At 45.2% G+C, this 24,425-nt stretch overlaps 1 protein-coding gene across 2 annotated transcripts in view; it reads left to right on the top strand.

Moving 5' to 3' along the window:
- The first annotated feature begins 2,468 nt into the window (after positions 1-2,468).
- Positions 2,469-24,425, top strand: part of LOC138952392 (zinc finger protein 106-like) — a 47,942-nt gene continuing 25,985 nt past the window's right edge. The window contains exons 1-10 of one of the 2 annotated variants that reach the window (XM_070324060.1): positions 2,469-2,493; positions 4,221-4,353; positions 5,048-5,236; positions 7,409-7,747; positions 8,214-10,285; positions 12,104-12,279; positions 18,208-18,259; positions 18,649-20,428; positions 21,775-22,018; positions 22,815-23,060. In XM_070324060.1, the coding sequence (XP_070180161.1) occupies positions 4,253-4,353; positions 5,048-5,236; positions 7,409-7,747; positions 8,214-10,285; positions 12,104-12,279; positions 18,208-18,259; positions 18,649-20,428; positions 21,775-22,018; positions 22,815-23,060 (5,199 nt within the window). In that variant the 5' untranslated portion in view covers positions 2,469-2,493; positions 4,221-4,252. Of the gene's footprint in view, positions 2,494-4,220; positions 4,354-5,047; positions 5,237-7,408; positions 7,748-8,213; positions 10,286-12,103; positions 12,280-18,207; positions 18,260-18,648; positions 20,429-20,933; positions 21,753-21,774; positions 22,019-22,814; positions 23,061-24,425 lie in introns of those variants that run through there. The other variant, XM_070324061.1, reaches the window with a different exon arrangement.

Below are 24,425 nucleotides of genomic sequence, written 5' to 3' on the forward strand. Positions count from 1 at the left end.
GTGTGTGTGTGTGTGTGTGTGTGTGTGTGTGTGTGTGTGTGTGTGTGTGTGTGTGTGGAGGGGATGGAGGTTGTGGCGTTTTCTGTACCCCCCCCCCGGCCCCCCCCCCTCCCCCCAATTATTTATTGATGTAGTCATCGTTTTTTAGTCTGTTACTATTCATATTATGTACACATTTGATAACTAATAAGAAGGAGAAAAGTGGAAAAAAAGGTATAAGTTATCTACACTAGCTGTGACATAGAATACTGTTTTCACCCACAATATCGCATGGATATTGTTCCAGCGTCGCGGACGACGCTGTTATCTGCGGTCGGGAAGACTTTCCACGAATTTGCCTGCAGGGCGCCGCCATGTTTTCTGTGCTCGACTGCGAGCAGACCACAGGCACATTACACCCAAAATTCTTGTAGGCATACACAGACGCAACATAGCATATACAGACAATAACACCCACAACACTTCAACTGCATATGAAAGGAATAAAAATAAATCCGCAAATCAGTCGCGCACAATACACCAGAAAGAAAAACAAGGAGTACCAAAGCGGCGTGCAGAAACTAAACTGACTCGGAGACTGAGAAGAAACATTTATCACACGATGTGGATAGCAAACATTAAAATAAAACAGATAAGTCAAGCAAAAAATAAACACAAATATCGAAAACACAATAAACAAAGGTAAAGAAAACAAAAAGAGATGCTTGCCGACAGTCAGTGTGTGTGTGCGTGGTTTGCCGTGTGCGTCAGCGGGGTGTGTGTGTGTGTGTGTGTGTGTGTGCGTGCGCGTGCATGCGTGCGTAGGCTACGTTCTTGCGTGTGTGCGTTCGAATGAGAAAGAAGAGAGAGAGAGGATTGAACAATGAGGTCACGTTCTCTGTCACATGAATACAGATACACACACTGAAGGCTACTTCGGACACGAACACTTGCCAACAACTGTGGTTGGACATGCTTTTGAAATGTAATATTTTTTCGACATGATTTCTGGACATACGAATCCCACTGTGTTGCCTACTGATGTTGCGAATGATGAAGGTTTTGAGTTGACTGACCTTGAGGAGGGATTGCATCAGGCGTTTATCGTCTCAAATTATATCCTTGCTACTTTTCAGGAGTCAACTATTGCCATTCATGGTAACTTGGATAGTCAATGTTTTTATTTGTTTGATTCCCATCAAAGAAACAGAAATGGTAACCATTCTTCAAATGGCGCTGCAGTTTTGATGTCATCAAGTTAATTCCTTTGCAGAATTGATTGATTTTCTCAAAAGCCATTATCAATGTGTTTATCAATTAACACCTGTTCATTTCTGTCCAACTGCAATGCAAACTCAATGTGGAGGAAACAAGGATTCATTACAAACAAGTCATCCCTGTACATCAACAGATTTATGTACCTCAATCAATACTGCTAGTATGAGTGACAGGAATCTAAAAGAAAAAACAACCAAACGCAAATGTACTACTACTTCTACGACTCGTTTGAATGTAAAACAGAAATGTAACACTATCTGTGACAATGACGGTTCTACGACTCATTTGAAGGACAGTATAGATCGAACCTTAACCCACAACTACGACAATTTGTGTCAGACTTTTTTGAACAGGAAAATATGCCTCTGTTCAACAGTAACCAAAACATGGAAGATGTTTTTGAAACTTTACAGAAATGTAACACTAGCCTATCTGTGACAATGTTGCTTTTGAATTGAACCCACATTTGTTGAACAGGAGAGAATGTTCCTGTTCAACAGTGCCCAAAACACTGAATCTGACGTTTTTGAATCTTTTCTGTCATCTAACTGAATCTGACGTTTTTGAATCTTTTCTGTCATCTAACCCAATTGCTCATGACTTCATCGATCTTGAACATGCCTACTTTTCAAAGAAAGACAGACAAAAGCGAAATCTGCATCCATCTGCCTGAAATGGTCAATGCACTTTTGTAAAATTGTCACAGCTGTAATGCACTTTTGTGAAATGGTCAGTGCTGTTGTGCACTTATGCAAAACTTGGTGCTGTGCTGTTAACATTTGAACAAAATGCATTTTGTTCAAATGTTTAGTGCAACTTGCTACTATATAATCGCTGTATGCGCTTTGTGGTAATAATGCACTGTTGTGAAAAGTTTGCGCTAAATGTTGGCACTATGCATCATTGTTGGAGCACCCTCCTGTAGATGCACCATGCTGAAAAATGTACTTATGACTGAATCAAGCATTGACTGAAATAAACAATTTATATATCCAGCACAACATGCAATTCATTAACTTTTGACCCTAACCTTTAACACTTCCCAAAATAAATCTTTGGTGGACATTGCATCGACGCTGTTCATTTTGAATGAACATTTTTCTTGTTTATGTATGTCATCTGCATAAGGCTGGAGAACATGATATTTATTTGGATTTATTTCGGTAAAAAGAGAAACCGGAAACTACAGCTTTTATCTCCCTTAGCTTTCGTTGACAAGATGGCGACAGAGTTGTTGTGAGGCACTGACTTATTTCATTCTTACAAACGCTGCTCTAAACGGATAATATAGGAGTAACTAGCTTTGTCGATAGAAATCGAGAAAAATGTGTAATTATATGCATGATGTCTGGATTAATTGCTATCATTTAAAAACAATCTGCGCATTTTACAAATCTGTATCCCAGGGCATGCAAGCACTTGCGGATTCGTGAGGCGGGTACTTCAAGTGTTGCTTGACAGCTTGATTCCATTTAATTTCACGCTGAAGATAAAGTGATGAGTTATTTTCCCGTTGTAAACGAAACATGCTTTTTTCTCTTGTTGAAATGAATGTATTGAAGAAGTTGGAATATTGGTTTTGCTCCGAAATTACTTGAAAGTTGTTGCAGCAGATCAGAATGTAGTGCAAGCATTTGAAAAGTGAAAATGGTCAGTTTTAACTTTTATGATTAAATTGTAAATCCATAGCAGACTTTCCTTGTACGTGTGATGTGCAATTTTTTTGTCAGGAACCTTTTTTGTTTGCTGAATGTTGAGGGTTTTGCCTTTTGGGCATTTGAAGTAAACTTGCTCATTCAGTCATTGTAAGATTGAAGCATGCGTGTCCCCCCTCTTTTGCATCTCTCAAAAGAGACTGGACCAGAATTCTCCAGAACACAAAAATTGCAGTGGAGCAGTTGCTTGCACAGAAAACTGGTTTGCAAGCTGCAGAAAAGAACAATGCTTATGGGGATGATGACAAAATGCGGTTTTACTGCAGAAAAATTTGTCTGCAGTAATATTCTGCAGTAAAAATCGAAAATAGTCATCATCCGCTAAGGATAGACATGTTTAATTCACAACATTTTTAACTTACGGCCCAAACCAATGGCGACAGGCTTGGTATCCGTAAATTAAGTAGAACTAGAGTAGAAGTACACTGCCTTTGGCACATGCAGCCATCTGCAACCAGCCAACTGTCTGTCAAGGCACTGCATACCCCCAGCGAAGGCCAAATCGGCAATCTCCTTCAGACACACACTCGCACATACAACACACACAGTGACCCATTCAGATACACACACATGCAAACATAAACACACAAACTCAGTCTTTTATCTCACCCCCCCCCCCCCCCCCCCCTCTCTTCCCCTCCACATCCTCACACACACAGACATGTTTCTTCACCTGTACCACAGAGGGAGAAAAAGAGAGAGATTATACGTGTGTCATCATAGATCTCTACAGAGAGCCCCAATAGACACAGGTTAAATGATGTGAAGTGTCACTGACCTCAACACATTTGACGTCATTTGTTTGCAGTACGTGGCTATAGACTTGGTATCAGAGGAAGCAGCCACACATGAATCGTTGCAAACTCCGGCTGCTCCACCCGGTTATACTTATAGGGGCCCATGGAAGCTGTAGATAAAAAATCGAAGAGTTGGTTGACACCTACCATGTTAAAGTTAATTTCTTCCCAATTTTTGCTGAACTTCCACCCAAAACTATGGCCATAGTCTGGCAACAAAATATGCTTCCTTATTATGTATTTTGGCAATAACAATATATATACATGCCAGCATGCAAAGTCAGTGTAGCGTGCGTGGGATATCATTTTAGATTTCCGTACGCACAAATTGTTACAACTTTTACCTGATCATGTTTAGATATTACCTGATATCGACATGTATGCATTACCCAGTATCATCATTTATTTCCCTGTGGTTTTTAATGTGCACTCTATATGCTTCATTTTGCAGTCTTGGATGAAAGTCAAGAAGTAAGAAATGACATGGGAAAACGTGCAAAAAACAATCGTATGCAGACAGATGGATCAAAGACAGCAGTAGACAGCAATCACTTGGAAGCTTCAAGTTCAACAAAACTAAAAAGGTTAGACTATCGACTAATAGAGTAAGGACTGGGCAACAAATAGTTGTTCTGGTTTAATTATTTCTTGAGAAACTGGACCCAAATAAATCCAAAAACAAAGAGATTGCCAACGTTCCAAAATATGATATATTTGTGATTGTAATGTATTGTTTTGTCAATAACAAACGTTCAAATTACCTTTCTTGGGTTTTTTACCCAAATAAGACAAATAATTTTTGAATTAAGAAAAAAAAAATATTGGTGAAAGACAGATTCAAACCAAAGTACTGTGACATTGCTGTTCATGTAATTTTATGGGCCAAAGGTTTTGGTGTGAGATTCATATGCAATTCTTTGTTCTGCGAAGAGCAAGGACATGTCTCTTGAATAGCCAGAGTTTAAAATTAAACCATCATGCTTTGTTTTTGTTAAATTGTTGCTGTTTATACATGTGTGTTTAAAAAAAAATAATTATCACAAAAAAAGCATTTTTTTATTTGAATTGCCATTGCCAAATACAATTTCTGCATTGTTGGTGTTTAAACTAGGTAAACCGATTACATTGTTTTTTTTATACATTACAATTTTACATTGATCTGAAAAGAGTGGCAAGCAGATGAAATTAGTAATTGAGTTACTTTGCTAAGCCAGACTTTAAAATTTTAAAATGTATTGTAAAAAAAGTAGCAGCTAACTCTGATTATGTGGCAGCTAGGAAGTCCAAAGGAGCCAAGAAAAAGCGCCAACAATGGTTCAACAAATGTCTGAACAACAAATGTCTAAACAACAAATGTCTAAACAACACATGTCTAAACAACAAATGTCTAAACAACAAGGAAAAGAAGGGACCCAACTCCAAGCAGTCCTCTAACATTTCAGTTCCACTGCTACCATTACCAAGTGTGTAAGTATAGAAAATTGTGTGTAAGTTGTAACCTGTTCATAAATGTTTCTTTGTTGATGGTGGTTCGGGTGAGATTTCGTGGTCACCTGAGGTGAGCCAGAAGTGCATTAGGGGACCTCAATTAACCACGTATGTGGCCAGGATGGCATCCTCGAAATGTGCCAACATTGAAGTTACACTTACAGACAACAGGTTTTAACAGCTGTAGACTATTCAACTCCACCACAGTTTGAGAAGAGTCTGCATCTGCTACAATTGCTGCAGTCTGCATTAGGGATCAGATTCTGAGTTCCGCAGGGCGCAGTTGCTGAGACGATAAGACGCCAGCCTCCTGAGCGGAAGCTTGATTGTTCGAATCCCGCCTGCACCGGGTGGGTTAAGTATGAATTTGTTTCCAATTTCCCAATTCTTCTTCTTCTTCTTCTTCTTCTTCTTCTTCTTCGTTCATGGGCTTAGACTCCCATGTTCACTCATGTTTTTAGCACGAGTGGATTTGTACGTGTATGACTGTTTTTACCCTGCCATTCAGGCAGCATACGCCGATTTCGGGGGAGGCATGCTGGGTATTTTTGTGTTTCTATAACCTACCAAACTCTGACATGAATTACAGGATCTTTTCCGTCCGCACTTGGTCTTGTGCTTGCGTTTACACACAAAGGAGGTTAAGTCACTAGCAGGTCTGCACATAAGTTGATCTGGGAGATCGGAAAAATCTCCACTCTTAACCCACCAGGCGGCAGCGACCAGGATTCGAACTCACGACCCCCTGATTAGGAGGCCGACGTCTTACCACCGCGCCACTGCGCCTGTCAATTTCCCAATTCAACTTATGTGCCGACCTGCTTGTGCCTACCCCCCTTCGTGTGTACACACAAGCAGAAGACCAAAGTTCACCCGGAAAAGATCCTGTAATCCATATCAGACTTCGTTGGGTTATAAAAACACGAAATTACCAAGCATGCATCATCCACAAGTCGCGTATGGCTAAATAAATAAATGAGTAAATGCAGGGTAAAAAAGGTCAAACAAGTAAAATCCCACTTGTTCAAAAAACACGAATGTACATGGGAGTTTCAGCCCACAAACGAAGAAGAAGAAGAGATTCAGAGTTGCATTAGCCAAAGCACAGCTGGTGCTCATTTGGTTTTACCCCTTTGTTACCCATTACAAAACAGCGATGAGATTGAGATGGTATGGCTACCTGAAGATGTGATGGACTACCATGGAAACCTGTGTTTAGACCTTCAAAAGTCTAAGAAAATTAGCCTTTGAAAAGGAGGGAGTCTGAAAATGGGGGTAACATTGATGAGGTTATGAACAGAAAGTCTGAAGAAGCAAGGTCTTAAAATGATGGGGGGGGGGGGGGGGGGGGGGGTCTTAAAAAGGTGGTTACACTGTACCTCACATTCTTTACATACAGTCCTGGTTATGGTTAGTGGCTGAAACTAGTAAAATCTCATTCCTGTGGGATGGTGGGTGTGTATGTGTGTATACATATTTATTTGAGCAGTGTGAGAGCTTCTGTTTTGAGGTGTACTTCATATAACATTTAACTGTGATAACATTAATAATAATGAGGATTGAGTGATAACAAAGCTGAATGCAGTGGTGCAAAGGTCAAACATTTAAGGCCTAAAAAAAAATAGGTGTGGTTACGGTAACCCGACCTACCCTATTTTTAGGGGCCGATCCTATAACTTTTTATTACATTTGTCAACAACAAAAAAACAAAAAACAAAAACGAGTGCAAAAAACGCAATGAAAACGAAAGCGCCCGTGTCGCACACTTATTTCCCTGTCAAGTAGGTTTAATTTGTACACATTAGAAAAAAAAGTTTTAAAAAAAAAGTGATTGCCTACCTACCTACCCTATTTTTTTGGCTATGTTACCGTAACCACACCTATTTTTTTTTTGGCCTAAAGTATTGTAAAGTTATAGATAGTACATCTTAGGCGCCATTTTGGAAAGATTTCTGACGATTTGGACCTTAAATTCAAGTGACATTTGCTGTACTGTAATTCAGAAACACCTGCAATGATTTGCTCAAACATGCTCCAAAACTTATTATACGTTATCACTTTAAAGACTGATTCTTGTTATACGTTATCACTTTAAAGACTGATTCTTGTTATACGTTATCACTTTAAAGACTGATTCTTGTTTCATTTCAGATCTTCTTTACAAACACCCATCCCTTTGACGGCAGGAGACGCTCAGCGCCCCGGCCCCAGCAGTACAGTAACTGCAGGCACAGACCCAGACGCCAACTCCACCCATACCCCTTCCACCCCCTCAGGCCCCCACCGCCCACCCCTTCTCAGCATGCCACTGGACAGGCCAGCGCAGAGAGACATGCCCTGGGAACATCCAGGCCCCGCCTTCAAGCACAACTACTTCCAAGACAATTCCTACAATGACTATGGGTCAAGTGGTCACTACATAGACTTCAGCCAGGACTGGCCCGACCCAAGGGGGGGCCCTGCACCGCGCTGGGACAGAGCTCCTTACAGGTACAGTGGAACCCCCCTTTTAAGGCCTCCTAAAATTTGAGAAAATTAGGTCTTGAAAAGGATGGAATCTTAAAATTGGGGTAAATTTACAGATTTCATAGATCCCTGCGCCTTGAGTCCGAGTCTGGAGATACGCGCGCGATATAAGACTTCATATAACAGATGTTATGAACAGTAAAACTGAACAAACCAAGGTCTTAAAAAGGGGGAGGTCTTAAAAGGGGGGTTCTAATGTATGAGAATTTTCTTCCTTTTGAACCTCTCTATGTGTTCATGTGTGATATTGAAAATCAGCACATTAAATTGATTTTGAAGCTGTAAGCAACTGTCCTGATGTGTACATTATTTTTCCATCTTCTCTTACATCGGGGTTAAGGAAAACTGATAACATTTTCTAAATGTTGTATTTGGCAAACCTTATGTATTTCTTTTATGCAATTTTCAATTCTCATGTCCATCCTTTCAGATGGCAGAGAGGACAGGCTCAGGAAAGCCACAATCAAGGAGGCTGGAACAGAATGGGCAACGGCAGAGGAGAACCGAGAGAGTTTCCTGGCAGACAGGGGCCAGGGGAGCGCAACCAGGCCTGGGGTTCGGGAGCGAGAGGGAGAGAGACGGAAGGACGACCGCCAGGGCCCGATGGCAACCACAGAGGGAGGCCTAGACCACCTAGATTGGACCCTAGGTCTCGACAGCCGGCACCCAGCAAAGGAAGAAGAGATGGAAGCGGGGGTGACACTAACGGCAGCCCTTGGAATCAACTCGCTAAAAGTTTCGGCAGTGAACATTTTCACCGAGAAGAGGCAGGTAGCGGGGACCTGAGCAGCAGCGGTGGCAGTCTAAGAGCAGCGCAGGCAGACAGCTCAGGGTTAGAAGACTCTGGCGGTTCGTTAGGAGGCAAGAAGCGCCCCAGATCTCTTGACAGAGAAGGGAAGCTGTCCAAGTCTTCGCGGGCAGAAAAGTCCAGCACCAGCGGTTCCGGTTCTCTGGTCGCAAGCAGCCGAGCGTTGTCTTTGACGGATCTGAGCGGAGGAGAGTTCCAGAAGCCAGACTCCACCAGCAGACCGCGGACAGCTCACAAAGCGCTGGCTCCAGGGAAAGCAACAGGGGGACCTGTTGGCAAAAAGAAGCAGGTGGGGTTGAAGAACAAAGGTGTGGCTGGGCCTACCGCTGCAAAGACAGCCAACAGCAAGACAGACAAGCCGGACGCTGAAGCTTCAGATGAGGGGGTTTTGGAGAGGGCAGAGCGCATGTGCAAGGAACTGCGAGAGAAGAGGCAAGAGGCGCGTGTCCGATCTACGTCCAGCGATCAGCGAGTGGCTGCCCTTCGTAGCGCTCTCAACACATCCGCTCGTCACTTCAACTCTGTCCACAAGTCCTTCTTCAAAGGATACGCCTCTGACAGTGGCACTGTTCCTTCTACAGCAAGTTCTACTGCACAAAAGAAGCATTTTTCATCAAGTGCTTCCTCAACAGAGTCACAAACACGACCCAAGTCTGCTTCTATCACTGCTGCAGCAAATCTGCAGGAATCTCAAGCTAGCGTGGCTGCTTCTGCCACGAGCAGTTTGTCACAGGTAAGCAACAAGGAGCGTATTCGTCATTCCATCGAGAACAGCGTCAGGGCTGAGAGACAGGTAGGAAAGCCAACCAACAGAGGACCAAGCTCTTCCGCCCCTCACTCTCTGGCTGCATCCACGTCATCATTACCATCAGCAGCAACCAGCAGGAAGAAGCCGCCCCTCCCCTTGTCCAAAGATGCACTGGCAAAGATGGTCAGTGCTCCTCGGTCTCGCACACAGCGCTCGCAGCTGGCGCGGATGTTGCGTCAACACACGGTCACAGTCTCAGCTCAACCCAAGCGCGTCCATCTGGATGGGCTGTACGACAACGCAGATGACGATGAGGGTGACAGCATAGAAGACGTCCTGAAGAACATCAGCGGGCTGGAGGAGCTTGGCGACTGTGCAGAGCTGAAGAACATCAAGCTGGAGGACTTAACGAGCGAGGACAAGCACATCATCGCCCAGCTGATTGAGGATGTGGACAGTACAGACAGAGAGAGTCTGTATGGAGGCCGTGAACTTGCGGATGTGGTAGTGCTGCCACAGGCACCTGAGGTCCATTCAAGTTCTTCATTCGGTCGCTCAGAACCTTCGGTCATTGACGTTGAGATGCTGGTTGACCGGTCCAGATCTCCGCACCGTCTGCAGGCTCCTTCGCCGACGCCCTGCCAGCCGCTGTCTCTGGACGATCTCAACACGGAGAGAATGCAGCAGGAGACAGTTATAAGATCCACACTAGCACGTTCCAAGTCACCGGAACTTTCCCATGCAAGATCTGCAGTAGTACAAGCTTTGTCACCGACAAGAAGTTCTTCGGAGATGCGTACAGTGCCAGACAGGATGGTCACTGAGAGTGGCAGGCCTGCGTCCAGAACAGGATCAGGGAGGGACGTTGATCGTTATTCACCCTCACCTGTGGCAGTTGCCATGGAGGCTGCTGAAGCACCTGAGCCCAGCAGAGTTGTGTTAGGAGGTGAGAATAATTTGACATTGTCAGAACATACGTCTGTGGTGATAATTTCATCTGTTTGACTCCACCCTCTTCCTATAAATATTTGTCATCATTTTCACGAGTTTTCATTCACAAGCACCTGGGAAATAAATCTCATGTTCCCCAGGCAATAAATCCCCGATTACCATAGTTGCAGGAAGCAGGTTATACATGGATAATCAAAAGCAAACCCAATAGAAACGCTCGGGGATTCTTCGGCTCTTTTCATTGGCGTTTCCCCAGACCAAAACAGACGACATGGCACTGCTTTGCAAAGTTCCAAAAACGAACTGGCAAACAGGCAAAAAAGTAAACAAAAAACAAAACTACTTCATGAAAGGTCATACATTCATCAAAAACAAATGAAACCTAGCGATATGTTTTGTCTTCTTACAGAGTCATGGAGTGCGTGTATCTGTGTTTCGATACACAGACGTTCGGAGAAACACGAACGTCAAGTTCAAGTAAAACGACTCCTGACACACACATTTTGACCCGTGCACAAGACGTTGTATCGATAAACGATGCACAAATAAGAAACAATAATAAACGCAAAGAAAATAGCAACAAGATATGCAAACATCTAACAAAGCCGAGCAAGCAGAATGACAGGTCTAATGAAAAACAAAGAGGTACCGAGTCGGAAACAAGATCGCGATTCTTTCCTTCGCTGCACGACGCAATTCTTCGGTGACCTTTGACCAAACGTAGCTTCCACATTCGATCACTCGGCTTAATATTTACAACAGAAAGCCGAGGGGGTGGAATGCCGAGATGAACCTACAGAACTGTGCATCCTCAAACCTGACATATTCATCCCAACATTTAATGAACTCAAAAACACAGAAAGTTGCTTTCACACGCCATCTTTGATTGCAAGTGGTTATCAAACCGGGACCCGTGTGGTTATCAGCACGGAACCCGTGTTTCAAAGCATGGATCCCTGGGTTGATTGTGCACTTATTTTCTCACTACCAAAATGATGACAAAAACGATGTTTGATGGTTTGTTGACAGACCAGCTTTTTTGTCGGTCCTCGGGGGGCATATCGACTTTTGTTTCATATTTATTGACCGCGGCCTTCGGCCTTGGTCAATAAATATGAAACAAAAGACGATATGCTCCCCCTCGGACCGACAAAAAAGCTGGTCTGTCAACATCCCATCAAACATCTTATAATATAAAACATCAGAAATATATAACTTTTTTCCAGTTACACTTCTTGTGCTCTTCCGTTTGTTTTGACAAGCAACTTTAAACAAGTGTTGAGAATATCAGCAAGAAAACATATTCACTATCTAGAACAGGGCCGGACCTAGTTTATGAGAGGCAGGAGCTTCCTAAATGGGGCAGGGGTACCGCTGCTGGCCAAGCAGGTTTGTAGGTCTTGCCCTCAAAGTTGCTGTTGAAATTTAGCATTTGAAACTAATGAAAGGGGTATTTTGGGCCTCTCCTTGAAATAAAACTTACATTCCCCTAAATACAGCCCAGTAAAAAGGAAAAAAATATACTGGTAATGTCATATGTGACACTGACATCTCATTGTCTCATACGTGTCTTTATTTGCCACAGGTGACAGCCTGCCGTCACAGAGTGTGGGTGTTCTGCATGAGGTGCTGTCGCTGTCTCACCAGCAGGATGCCGTCGTGACATAGTCATATATAATTATTTATCTGTTTGGCACAGGAGACAGCCTGCCGTCACGGAGTGTGTGATTTCTGCATGAGGTGCTGTCGTTGTCTCACCAGCAGGATTCCGTTGTGTCTTAGTCATACATAATTATGTATTTTTTTGCCACAGGAGACAGCCTGCCGTCGCGGAGTGTGGGAGTTCTGCATGAGGTGATGTCGCTGTCTCACCAGCAGGATGCGGTGGTAGCAGAGATGCGTGACATTGATGTGGAGCTGTCGCAGATGTACAAGTCGCTCATTGAAATCGTGGCACGCATGAGTGGTTTGCAGAGGAGACGGGTGCAGGTATGTTAACTTGATGCAGAAGATCAGCTTGATATTTGGTTTTCATCTGATGTGTACTTGACAAGGATGTTGATGTCAAGATTTTGCCCAAGAACTAGCCTGTTAATGATGATACATTGTAGACGGATGCATGTTATTGATTAAAAGCTCCACAATGATGTGCTTGGCAAATATTAAAAAAAAAAAAAAAAAAAAAAAAAAAATTGCCTGTTGGAGGCTAGAACTGAAGAGAGGTCACTGATCTGAAAATAATCAGGGCCTAGCATTGTAAGCCGTTCGGCGTACTTTACGCCGAAATAACATCTCCAGTACGCGGAACTCGATTTGGTGTACGCCGAAATGCAAAAACCTGTTATTCCCAAACGGTCCCAGCTTTCGTTTTGTGCGCCGTTCGGTTCAATTCTTAATCGGTTTGACAGTTTGCTTGAGCACGCACTTCCTCTGGCATCGCGCGAGCATGCTTTTTGCCGGTGTTTTGTGGCTCTAGACTTGAAATAATGTCTCGAAGCGACATTGTTGAACGTGGTCAGCCATTCAGTGACAAAGAATCCAGGTATTCCTGGAAGTGGGAATGGCACTTTCAGGCCAAATAACACAAGATTGTCAGTTTTCTTGTTTTCTGTCTGTGTTTTGCTTGTTGGTGAAGACATAATTTAGTTGCTCAATCTTCTTTTAGGTAAAAAATCTCAAAAAAATCTTCAAATTCGGGGGGCAAAGCCCCCCCGAACCCCCACCAGGGGCTTTGCCCCTAGACCCCACTGGGGGCCTCCTGCGGTCCCCAGACCCCCGCCTTTGTAAGCTGAACTCACTTTTTCCAATGCTAGGCCCTGATAATAATGGATAGTGCACAGCCAATGAAACAGCGTAACCAGAGTGCCGCCATCTTACTGCACCGAACCACACTGACAAATAGGTCAAAGGGAAATAATCGTAGTTTCGAGAGTTGACAGCAGTCTTCTTTCGCTGTATCAAACGGTGTCCCAAGATGGCGGATCCGGTGGCGTCAATATTTTGATAGCCAATAAGAAGGGACGCGCTATCCATATATTTTTAGATCAGTGAGAGAGGTCTAGCCAAGGGAGATAAAAAGCTTCAGCTAGCCTCTGTAGTGGAAAGACTCAAATATCAAACGAAGGAACAGCCAACATGCAACACCTACAGACACTGTTCATGAGTGTAGTCACTGCAGCGGGGACTGCCACTTTCGCATCAGTCTACATTGCCACAGCAGGCACTATTCCAACACCAACTTAACACTTAAATAAAAAGAAAACACACCAGTAACCAGGTTAGGTACGTTTATATCTATAATCAATATTAAATTACATATTCCTACTCCGAATCACATGTAGCATTGACACAATCGGAGATGCTAGGTTCTGTACAGGCTAACCGTCTAAGGGAAGCAACCCCAACCACAAAAGTGTAAACGTAGCCATGGTAAGGCCAAAAAAAAAAATAGGTCTGTTTACGGTAACATAGGCCAAAAAAATAGGGTCGGTAGGTCGGGATTTTTTTTTTTTTTTTTTTTTTTTTTTTTCCAAAAAACCATATTTTTACGTTATTTTGCCAAAAAAACCAAGACTTTTTTTTTTTTTTCCCCAAATGCCAAAAAAAAGTCTAGGGTCGCGCGAAAAAACTAGGGTCGGTCGGGTTACCGTAAACAGACCTATTTTTTTTTTGGCCTAATGCCCATACACCCGGGGAGTTACCTCCCCTCGTGCATGCCATGTCACTACTGCTACTGAACACGTGGTTCCTATCATTCGACCTTACAGCTTTCGAGGGAGCAGGTTGTTGTATTTTTGGGCTCCCCTGTGGCTGCGCTGTTGGTGTTGTTTTGACACCCACCGGCCACGTTACCGTCTATCTTGCCTCCTGCTTCGTAGTTGGTGAGCTCTTTCCATTTTGGTCATTATTTTGACAGGAAATTTGTTGTAGTTGCTGATTTTCGTCCGTGTTTGGACCTGTGATATTTCAGTGACTACTGTTGGCCGCCATTTTTGTTGTCAGCATGAGTTGACAGTTTTTGTGGCTAGGCCGATGTATTTTGGAGGTAAACGTAATTTTACCTTCTTACTTGCTTGCTGCTTTGTTTAGTTGGTAAGCTTGTTCCTTCTTGTCTTTAGTTTGACAGGAATTTATCTATAGTTGCTGACTTTTTGTCCGTTTGGACTCCTAAATGCGTTTCAGTAACTTATCTTGTGGCCGCCACTTTCGGTTGCTCAGCTTTCCTGACAGCTTATTTCGGTGGCTAGGCCTATGTTATGGTGAGGTTCTCCTTACTTTACCTGCGTTTTTGCCTTCTGCTTTGTTAGTTGGTAAGCCATTTCATATTTCGTCATTACTTTGACAGGAATTTTTGTTATTGCTTAATTTTCGTCCGTTTTGGACTTCTAAATTTTGTCCAGTAACTTATCGCTTGGCCGCCATTTTGTGTATCAGCGTCGCTGACAGTTACTTGGCTAGGCTTTAGCAGGTATCTACCAGTCCGTAGGACTTGTCGTGGTTTCGAATTTAACATGTTTGTTATGTTTTGTTCGTTACTCTTTCTGCCTCGAACAAACACTTTGTGGGGCAGTCATATACTGTTGTACGTCCTGTTTCTTCTCCTCGCCTTCTCTGCCGTTAGCAGATCAGGTGTCTGAGTTATCTTTGTGAAGAAATTTTCGCGTTCCAAGCCTGCGTCTTCCGTTGGTCCCGCTGTCTGTGGGCGACGTCACCTTGTTGGCTTCTTTGACGCTTCCGGCCGGGACGTTGTCTAGGGCGGATGTTTGAGGAGTAGTTCTTTGTGGCTTTCCTCCTCTCTCTCAGGTTTTGGCTACTCTTCTCCTTCGGGCAGAGGTTTAGCTAAGGTTCGGTTCCTGTGACTTCAGTCTTGGGCCTTTCCTCTCTTCTTCCTCATCTTAGTATGAGGCGAGTCAGGATGACGTCTGTTGGGTCGGGTTTCCTTACAGTCACCCGGCTACAAAAGGCAACTTTGTCTAGGGCGGTTGTCCGTTTTTTTCTCCGCGTTGGACTCTGTCTTCAGACAGGGACAGACGCGCTCGGGGTTTTCTGGCCAAACTCAGGTAGGCTCTTGATTTGGCTAGGAAGTTAACTGCCTGTTTTTTCCCTGAGAACTCTGGTTTCGGGAGTCTTATGGCTGGCTGGCTTCACGGTTTACGTTTACCAGTCTTGGTTTTCTGCTTTCGGTTTTTGATTCACTCTCGATTACCTTCAAGCAGACTGTTTTGGGAACATTCTGGCTTTTAGCCATTTTGTTTATGGTTGCCAGTCACATCGGTTTTTGACCACCGTGGGTCCTCACTTCCGGTAGCTTACGCACAGTCGTAAGTGGCTGCTGTCGGGTGCTACCTCTCTCCCTGCGTTCGCAGGGACTGGTAGGGGATAACTGGCGACCTTCTATTTGTGAGTTTTCCCTTCGAGGTGGACTCTGGTACTTAGTGCTTGGATGTCTCTCTCTCGCTCTTTCGTGGGGATTGGTCACTCTTATTTTGAGCTGACTTCTTTCTCACAAGCCTTTTGGGCTTTACTACATCCCAAGGTTTGCAGACTTTGGCATGGTTGTCTTAAGGTCACCGCGGGGGTTCGTCCTTCTCAGTTGAGGGGACAACCTTACGCACGGATCTTCTCAGGACATTAGCATTTCCTTCCAATAAAAGGGGGGGGGGGAAGCTTGTCTTTCCCTTGGCTCGCCAGGGTTATTAATCCAAGGCTTGGGTCTATTCCTGTGCTGTTTTTTACGGCTAGGAGATTGGAAGAAGTGCTGAACACAGCTTTCTGGATCTCTGAGGTTGTCTCTTTCGCTTTTCGCCTGAGATACTTCTCGGCTGTCAATCAGGACTTTCCTTGGTTCCCTCACTGCCTGTTGGCAGTGGGCCAGCCCTGGCAAGGGCTTTTGAGTGGGTTAGTTTTTCTTTCCCACTGGGACCGCCCTGATTCTTTGGCAGCGGTCCAGGTTTTTGGCAAGGTTTTTTGAGTGAGTTAGATTTTTCTTTCCCACCGCCTTGTTGTTGTAATCTGCTACATGTGATTCGGAGTAGGAATATGTAATTTAATCGAAAATTTTATTGTAAATTTTCATTTAATAAATATACCTACCCGAATCACATAGTATATTCCCTCCCGCCAACCCCGCTTTTGATTTGGAGAATTTATTCTTTAGGTCGAATGATAGGAACCACGTGTTCAGTAGCAGTAGTGACATGGCATGCACGAGGGGAGGTAACTCCCCGGGTGTATGGGCATTACCATGGCTACGTTTACACTTTTGTGGTTGGGGTTGCTTCCCTTAGACGGTTAGCCTGTACAGAACCTAGCATCTCCGATTGTGTCAATGCTACATGTGATTCGGGTAGGTATATTTATTAAATGAAAATTTACAATAAAATTTTCGATTTCGGCACGTTACTGCTTTCTTCGGGATGGTAAGCTTATGGAAAGAATGGAATGACGGCACGTGACATACAGTGTCATGTATGTGTACATACAGTGTAACTTAACACTTCTCTGAATGGCGAAGATCCTTTGCCCCACAAGACCGATGGATGCCGACGTGATACTTGATGTCAGGTTCATAAGCATAGTGACTTTGAGTGTCAACATAACACTAATTTGATATTGATATTCTTCTTCTTCGTCGTTCGCTCCATTGTTGTCTGTCATGTGAGCGTAGATGCGTTGTGCTGCCGTTACGCGCCTGACAAGTCAGGCCCAGCACATCCGACTTCAGCTTGTTTTTATATCAGAGTGTTCGCTCTCCTAGATTGATTGCTTTACCGGGCTGCCGAGTTCAATCTACCCGTTTTCTGGATGGCCGTCGCATCTTCCGCATCCATGCTGACGCCCTGAGCTGTCCAGTCTGCTGTTGTATACGCCTTCGGTGCCAGGTTGTGGGCATATCTGTCCTGTTGCCACCTCTGCCGGATGTGTTCCCCTAGCAAGTTGGATGTGACATGGGGGTGACATGGGGGTTTCAGCTAATGGGTCCAACCCCCCAGGTTTGTCTTCAGAGTTTTCCTTCTCCTAGGAATGCTGCCTACCTTGGCTAACGAGTCGTTCCTACCCAGCGCTTGTGGAAGCAGCAGTAAGCATCCTCGTCCGCCCAGCCAGCCGTTGGGAGCAAGCTCCTCGTCCGCCTGTCTGACCGTTGGGATGGGTGACTAGACGTCCTCTTCCGCCTTCGCTGCCGTTGGGAGTTCACTCTCCTCTTCCGCCAGTTCCACCGTTGGGATGTCTAGTCTTGGTATTTCACCCATACCTGGGGATTTGTTTCATGGGCACCAGGGCGTATCCACACATGGGTGGGCCTGCGCACCGCACGTACGGGGAAAATCTCCTCCGCGCCCTTGCATTTTAGCCTGGGAGCATAGGGCTCCCAGTTTCCACCCAACGCCACGTGGAGGCAATGCATAGGACTTGTTGGTGAGAGGCTAACCGGCAGAAGCGACCTACGCGGATGGCTGCTCTCTTTTCGACCGGTGCTGCATGCAGCTTTGGCTAGCCAGCGATGAAGGCTGAAAGCGGATGCGACACTTAAGCACATGTATGTCAACGCCAACACGCTTGAGACGCATCACACAACCATTTGTTGGGTTGATATTGATATGAAGGGATATCTACCATTGTAATTTTCAAGAATTTTCAGTTCTAATGAACTAACCTCAGTTTAAAATCTTATTGTGAAAGTTGAAGCTTAACTTCCTGAATGAAGAGGCAGTAACTAAGGTACAGAATCACATAATTTGCTGCAGATCAGTAGCATTGTATGCAACCTTGGTTTAATTGTTACTTACACGCTGGATTACAAAGTCAAAGACTCTCAGCCTTCAATGTGTGACTTGTAGCATTATGGTATTTGTGACTTGTAGCATTATGGTATTTGTGGGGAGTTCCATTCTTTTAATTTTGTTGTGCTGTTTACAGTTGCAGTCTGAGGGAGAACAGATCAGCCAGCGTCGTAACCATCTCTTATCAGGTGTGTGCAGGAGAAAGAGAGGGAGTGTGCAAACCTTGTTAAAAAGAAGAAAAAAATATTCGATTGATTTTTGTTGGAAATATTTTTGTATAAAGGGGGAACAAAATTCCATGCCATCTGTGTGCTACCCCATTTTGTTGCAAAAAACACTATTGAACTACATGATTTGGTAACACAGTTTTAAATCGAATATTTTCTGTATCCTTGTACTTCTTATTTCTAATGCAAGAGTGAGAAAGACGTCTGCATGGCTCCCAGAACAAAAAACGATATACTTCTGGCGCATGCACATCTGACAGATCGCATAGTTTCTGAAAATTACGAGAGATGGAATTGAATATTTTCTGTATCCTGGTACCTCTGTTGATGAGAGCGTTACTACTTTCCAGGCCTCCTACCAGACGCAGCAGTGTCCCTGAGCAGCAGCACTGCGGCAGCCATTGAAAGAAGACGCAGCTTCTCCTCTGCGGCATCCTCTTCCTTCCCCCAGAATGCACCCCCCAGTGCAGCCATGGACCACACCGGCCAGACAGCAAGCAACACACCACAGGGGGCTAGCAGTAGACCCCCAATGGGATCATCAGTCACTCTTCCCAGCTGGCTTTCTGTCCCTTCCCCCAGCGCTCGGCCAGCAGCAGAAAGGCACAGGGAGGGCCGGGGAGGGTCAGAAACTTCAGTTCCGGCCACAGAGCAGACCTCTGACTACTGCCTGTCTGGCTCTGTCACCAGCTCTGTCGGTAGCCTTACGCCGCGTGCTGCGTCCAGGAGCAGCGTGAACAGCGTTCAGGAGGTGGTGACCGCAGAAGACCAAGCTTCAAGCAGTGCCTTGAAATACAAGCCCACTGCTCCCAGAACTATGCTGAGCATCAACGGTGTGACGGAGAGAAACAGACCAGATGGGGAGAGCAGTGAGAAGGAGATAATGGTGTCTTCCGTTTCAAACGTTTCGGTGGAAGGCAGTCACTCCGTGAAGAGCAGCGTAGCAGCGGATAGCTCCAGCGGTATTGGTAGCAGTGTGGGTACTGCTGTAGTCAAGCCTGGTATTGGTAGCAGTGTGGGTACTGCTGTAGTCAAGCCTGGTCAGTCCACGTCAGATCATCAAAACTCCTCTTCAGCCCTCTCTAGCGCTGCGTCTTCCCTGAACAGACAGCAAGCAGGACAGCCTCATACTTCACAGTCATCAGACTCCAGCAGACTTCTTCTCAACTCTTTCACTTCCCCACAGCCTACTAACCCAAATCGTGGCGGGGATCAGGTGAAGTCTCCGGGAGTCAGCGTGGCCTACCTAGGGTCTTTGAGCTCCGATCTCGTCCAGCAGATAGTTCGAAACCTACCTAAGACCAGCCAATTGGGAGAAGCCAACGTTCCATCCATGTTCGTGGTCAGACCAGGAAACTCCCCTCAACCTTCAGCAGCCCCTGCTGAGGCCAAGTCACGATCGAGAACCACGTCCCTCCACAGTATATCCAGCGACCTGAGCTCCGGAGAGCACAACTTCATGTCCTGTGTTCCTCCTTTGCAGTTGGGCGGGTCAGACAAGGGAGGAGGGTCGAAGACGTGCACCCCAAGGTCAGAATCTGATGCACACAGCGTGACGAGCGGAACGTCCCTCGGCGAGCAGATCAAGCTCTTCTCGGAACTCAACACTGCTGGTCAAAGAAGTGCGTCCAGCCTGGGAGACCTTTCTCATCTTGACATCATCACTCTAGAAGATGAGGACCCTCCAGTGGAGAGCTTTGCAGTGGGAGACATGCCCGACTGCTCTGTGCTGCTGCAGAGGCTTGACGGAGAGAAGTGGGGAGAAAATTCTCCGGGCAGGAGGCAAGAGGAAGATGACGCAGACAGGCCGAAGAAGAGAAAAACCAAGAAGGATCGGAACCAGTCTCACCACCACAGGCGACACCACGTGGTAGACTCCAGCTCAGAAGGTGAAGGAGAGGAGGATGGAAAAGGAGACAACAGCCTTCCTGACATCGTCATCAGTCCCAAACAGCAGACGTCAGCCAGGTCGTCAAAGTCAGTTCAGCGCGTGGGGTCGGACTTTGAGTCGGAGGATGGAGAGATGGACAGCACTTTGGTTGGAGGTGAACTGCAGCTTTCTCAAGAAGCAATGTCTGAGGATGAAAGTGGCAGTCAGACGTCCTTGTCACGACCCCTCAGTCCCAGCAGGTAAGAGTGTAGCCAACAGACAATTAAATTACAGTTGAACCATAATTTTTTGGGCTACAGGCCAGGCGGGTGATTTGAACCTGCCACTGGCGGGCGGGTGGGTGTTAAGGTACAGCCCTGGTCTCTAGGGAACACGAATGGGACTGTCACTGATCAAAAGTGGTCGTTATAGAAAGGTGTTTGCTATGGAAAAGTGAATCATATTGAAGAAAAACTCATCTGGGAATCTTGGGAATGGGACTGGTCGTTGAAGGCAGGTGATTGCTTTCGAGAGGTGGTCACAAGGGCAGGTTCGACTGTACTTCTTATTTCCATTTTAAATTTATGGCAGAAATAGTCTTGAGGGACTTAAATTTAGTTTCCAATTAAAAAAAAAAAATGTAATTGCAAGGAGTACGTGACATCCTTGTATTATGCATCTGTATGGAACTGCAGTGTGACATTTGTTCAAGTTTCCAATTTGCTTATCAGTGCTTTAATTCTATATACTCGGATTGTGTTGCAGGTGTTCTTTGTCTTCTAATTTCCTTGTTGGAGACCGGCAGGGTTGGCCTAGTGGTAAGGCGTCCGCCCCGTGATCGGGAGGTCGTGGGTTCGAACCCCGGCCGGGTCATACTTAAGACTTTAAAATTGGCAATCTAGTGGCTGCTCCGCCTGGCGTCTGGCATTATGGGGTTAGTGCTAGGACTGGTTGGTCCGGTGTCAGAATAATGTGACTGGGTGAGACATGAAGCCTGTGCTGCGACTTCTGTCTTGTGTGTGGCGCACGTTAAATGTCAAAGCAGCACCGCCCTGATATGGCCCTTCGTGGTCGGCTGGGCGTTAAGCAAACAAACAAACAAAATCCTTGTTGGAGGAATGTGGAGTACAGTGTTTCAAGTTTGAACAAAATGGTCATCAGTTTCTCTGTAATAGAATACAATGTTTGTGTGTATTGTAATTGTTTTTATGGACAGATTTTTATCTTCCAGTATATTATATAGATTACCATCCAGTGTACCAGAAAATTTCTGTTGGTAGAGCACTGGACTTGTGATCGGAAGGTCGCAGGTTCGAATTCGGGCCGGGACGGACACGGGTCAACTTTATGTGCAGACCCAGAGACGGAAGCCATGTCCCACCCCCGTGTCATCACAATGGCACGTAAAAGACCTTGGTCATTCTGCCATAAGTGCAGGTGGCTGAATACACCTAAACACGCAGACACCTGGGTAGCGCGACTCCGTTGCTGCTAGCTTTCCACTGGGAGGAAGCGACCCGAATTTCCCAGCAATGGGACAATAAAGTAATGAAAAATGAAAAAATGAAAATGAATGAAAATCATCTATATTTTTTGTTTCTTTCAGACTGAAACTGAACCCAGAAAATCTGAGGGCTTTCCGCGCGAATGTCCGACAAAACCTGACCGCCCCAGCTTCCACAGACTCGGCTCAGACCAAAGTGAAGAAAGACAAGCAAGTGAAGTCCATGGTGAAGAGGAAAGACAACATGAAGCTGTCAGGGCCCTGCGCTCCAGTGATGGGGATTGTGATTCACGGCAACACGCTTTACGTCGGCTTTCAGGATCACGGGGTCCTTAGTTACACGATGGTGAGTCACAATGGTGAATACCTGGATCACGTTTATTGCACACTCAAAAATTAGCACAAATGTATAGTAAATATTTCATTTATCACATGCACTTGCCGTTCCAGCGATATGCTTTTCAAAAGTTTTTGCCCACTACACGATGGCCTCAGGAGCCAGATCTGGGCGGAGGCGACCACGGTGCAAGGGAAGCTCTATGGCAGTCTGGACGACCTACAGCGCACGGCAACATTTGCGCGGAGAACCGGTGTTTCCATCTGAGTGATCGACAAGAAGAAGAAGAAAAGTTTTTTGTAATTTGTTTATGTCAACCAATGCAGATCACTTAAAATCATTGTGATCCCTGTGATTTTCTTGTTGTGTGTGTGTGTGTGTGGGGTGGGGGGGGGGGGGGTGGACAGGTTAGTGTCTTGGACTGGGTTTGTCTTTGTAGCTTTGTGTGTTCGAAGATTTACATGTGTTTTAAATAAATATTGGTGTGGTAAGGACTAGATTATGAACCAAGGGAGATAATGTTGTTTGGAGGGGAAAGTGAAAGCAAAACTCAGAGCATTGAATAGCTTTAAGTTTTATAAATTATCTTAAAGTTGGTCATCTTGGTGAATTTGAATCTGGTGCTTAAACTAAAGTGGTTGAAGATAATTAGGTCATTCAAGTCGGAAATTTAATTTGATTTTTATCTTTTTGTTGATGTCTTTGAGGCATAGCTTTTACAAATGTTTTGTGCTACTGCTAACAATCCCTGTAGTCTCAGGTATGAATCTTATTTTGTGTGTGTGTACTTTCTTTGTGTCAAAAGCAAGGACAGATGTTGGCCGAATACTCTCTGGACTCTGTCCACTGCTTCACGGTCACTCCAGCGGGCAGCTACAGTAAACAACATGTGGTCATCGGCGGTCAGTTTCACCTCACCTTCCTGACCACTGCTGATCCGCCTGTGGTCAGTGGTCTAAATGCCTCGCAAAAAGTCATGTGCTTGTTGGTCGTTGAGTCTGCCTTGTATGCTGGATTGGACACTGGGGGAGTCATGGTTGTGAACTTAAAGGTGAGTCTGCTTGTTTTGATGTGTTATTAACTTGTGAAAACAGGTCGCGTTTCAGTCTCTTCACACTGATTCACGAACTCACCCTGCATTTTCATACAGTAAAAAGATCAAACAAACCTTTCTAAACAGTTCGCCTCTTCATCTCTGATCTGGCTAGACTTTGACACGGAATAAGACCATCCCTCCACTGGGGCACATACCAAAAATCAACACCCTGACAGTTTGCTGTGGTGAGTCGGAATCTTTTGACGAGTTCGTTTCTGAAAAAGGCAACAGTGCCTTTTACGAAATTAAATCTTTAAAAAAAACAAAAAATCCACTGTGCACAGAGAGCACCCAGGCTGTTCCTTGTTCATATGTGACCAAGTGGAGGGATGGTCTAACTCCATGTAACACCCAGGCTGTTCAGTGTTGGTATGTGACCAAGTGGAGGGATGGTCTAACTCCATGCAAAAGCCTGACCAGATGGGGCCTTTAACACTTTCTACCCCACCTATTTTGACCAAGTTTTCTTTAGCCGAGACTAGTTGTGCTGCAGCAGGGGCCAGTTTCATAAGCCAGAAACACAGTCGACCAACTGCAGTTGTCCGAGAGAACCACAGTAATCCGACGTTATCGGGTTTCACGAACAAAATTTCAGTCGGCCGACTGCGGGTCATCTCACCGGAAGTCGGCCAAACACGGTGATGCTCTCCCCCCAACACTGTGTTCGGCTTACTGCGGTAAACCGAAAATAAATGTAATTATCCGCACAGTCAATGGCAGAATGCTCACACTTTTTTGGATTGTGAGCCAAACCTTGTGATTGTTCTTCGAAATGTATCTATCATGACGCAGTAATCCAGGAGACAAGTCAGGGTTATGTCTTGAAGATGTCACATTATGGCGTAAGAGGGTTAGACGTCACGCGAAGGAATTACTGAAAGTCTCGGTCATTGTCATTTTGAGCGGGCCGAGACTAGTTTTTTCTTCGAAATCGGCCATTTCCACGTGTGAATGAGCAAACGGTAGTGGTAATGTTGCTAAATTTAGCCCTCGACTTGGCCATTCGGATTACTGTACAGTCGGTCGACTGCGGTTGTCTGCGGGTGACGGTGATTCGCTCATGAAACGCGCTTTTCGGTGACCCGGCGATCAACCACAGTCGATCGACTGTCCCTGGGGCCAGTTTCATAAGCTAGCAGGGAACCGACTGACAGTCGATCGACTGCCCAGTCGATGGACTGTGGTTGATCGCCGTGTCACCGAAAAGCGCGTTTCATGAGCGAATCACCGTCACCCGCGGACAACCGCAGTCGACCGACTGTACAGTAATCCGAATGGCCAAGTCGAGGGCTAAATTTAGCAACATTACCACTTCCGTTT

This window comes from Littorina saxatilis, linkage group LG17 (genome assembly GCF_037325665.1).
Source record: "Littorina saxatilis isolate snail1 linkage group LG17, US_GU_Lsax_2.0, whole genome shotgun sequence".
In the NCBI taxonomy this organism is placed as follows: domain Eukaryota; kingdom Metazoa; phylum Mollusca; class Gastropoda; order Littorinimorpha; family Littorinidae; genus Littorina; species Littorina saxatilis.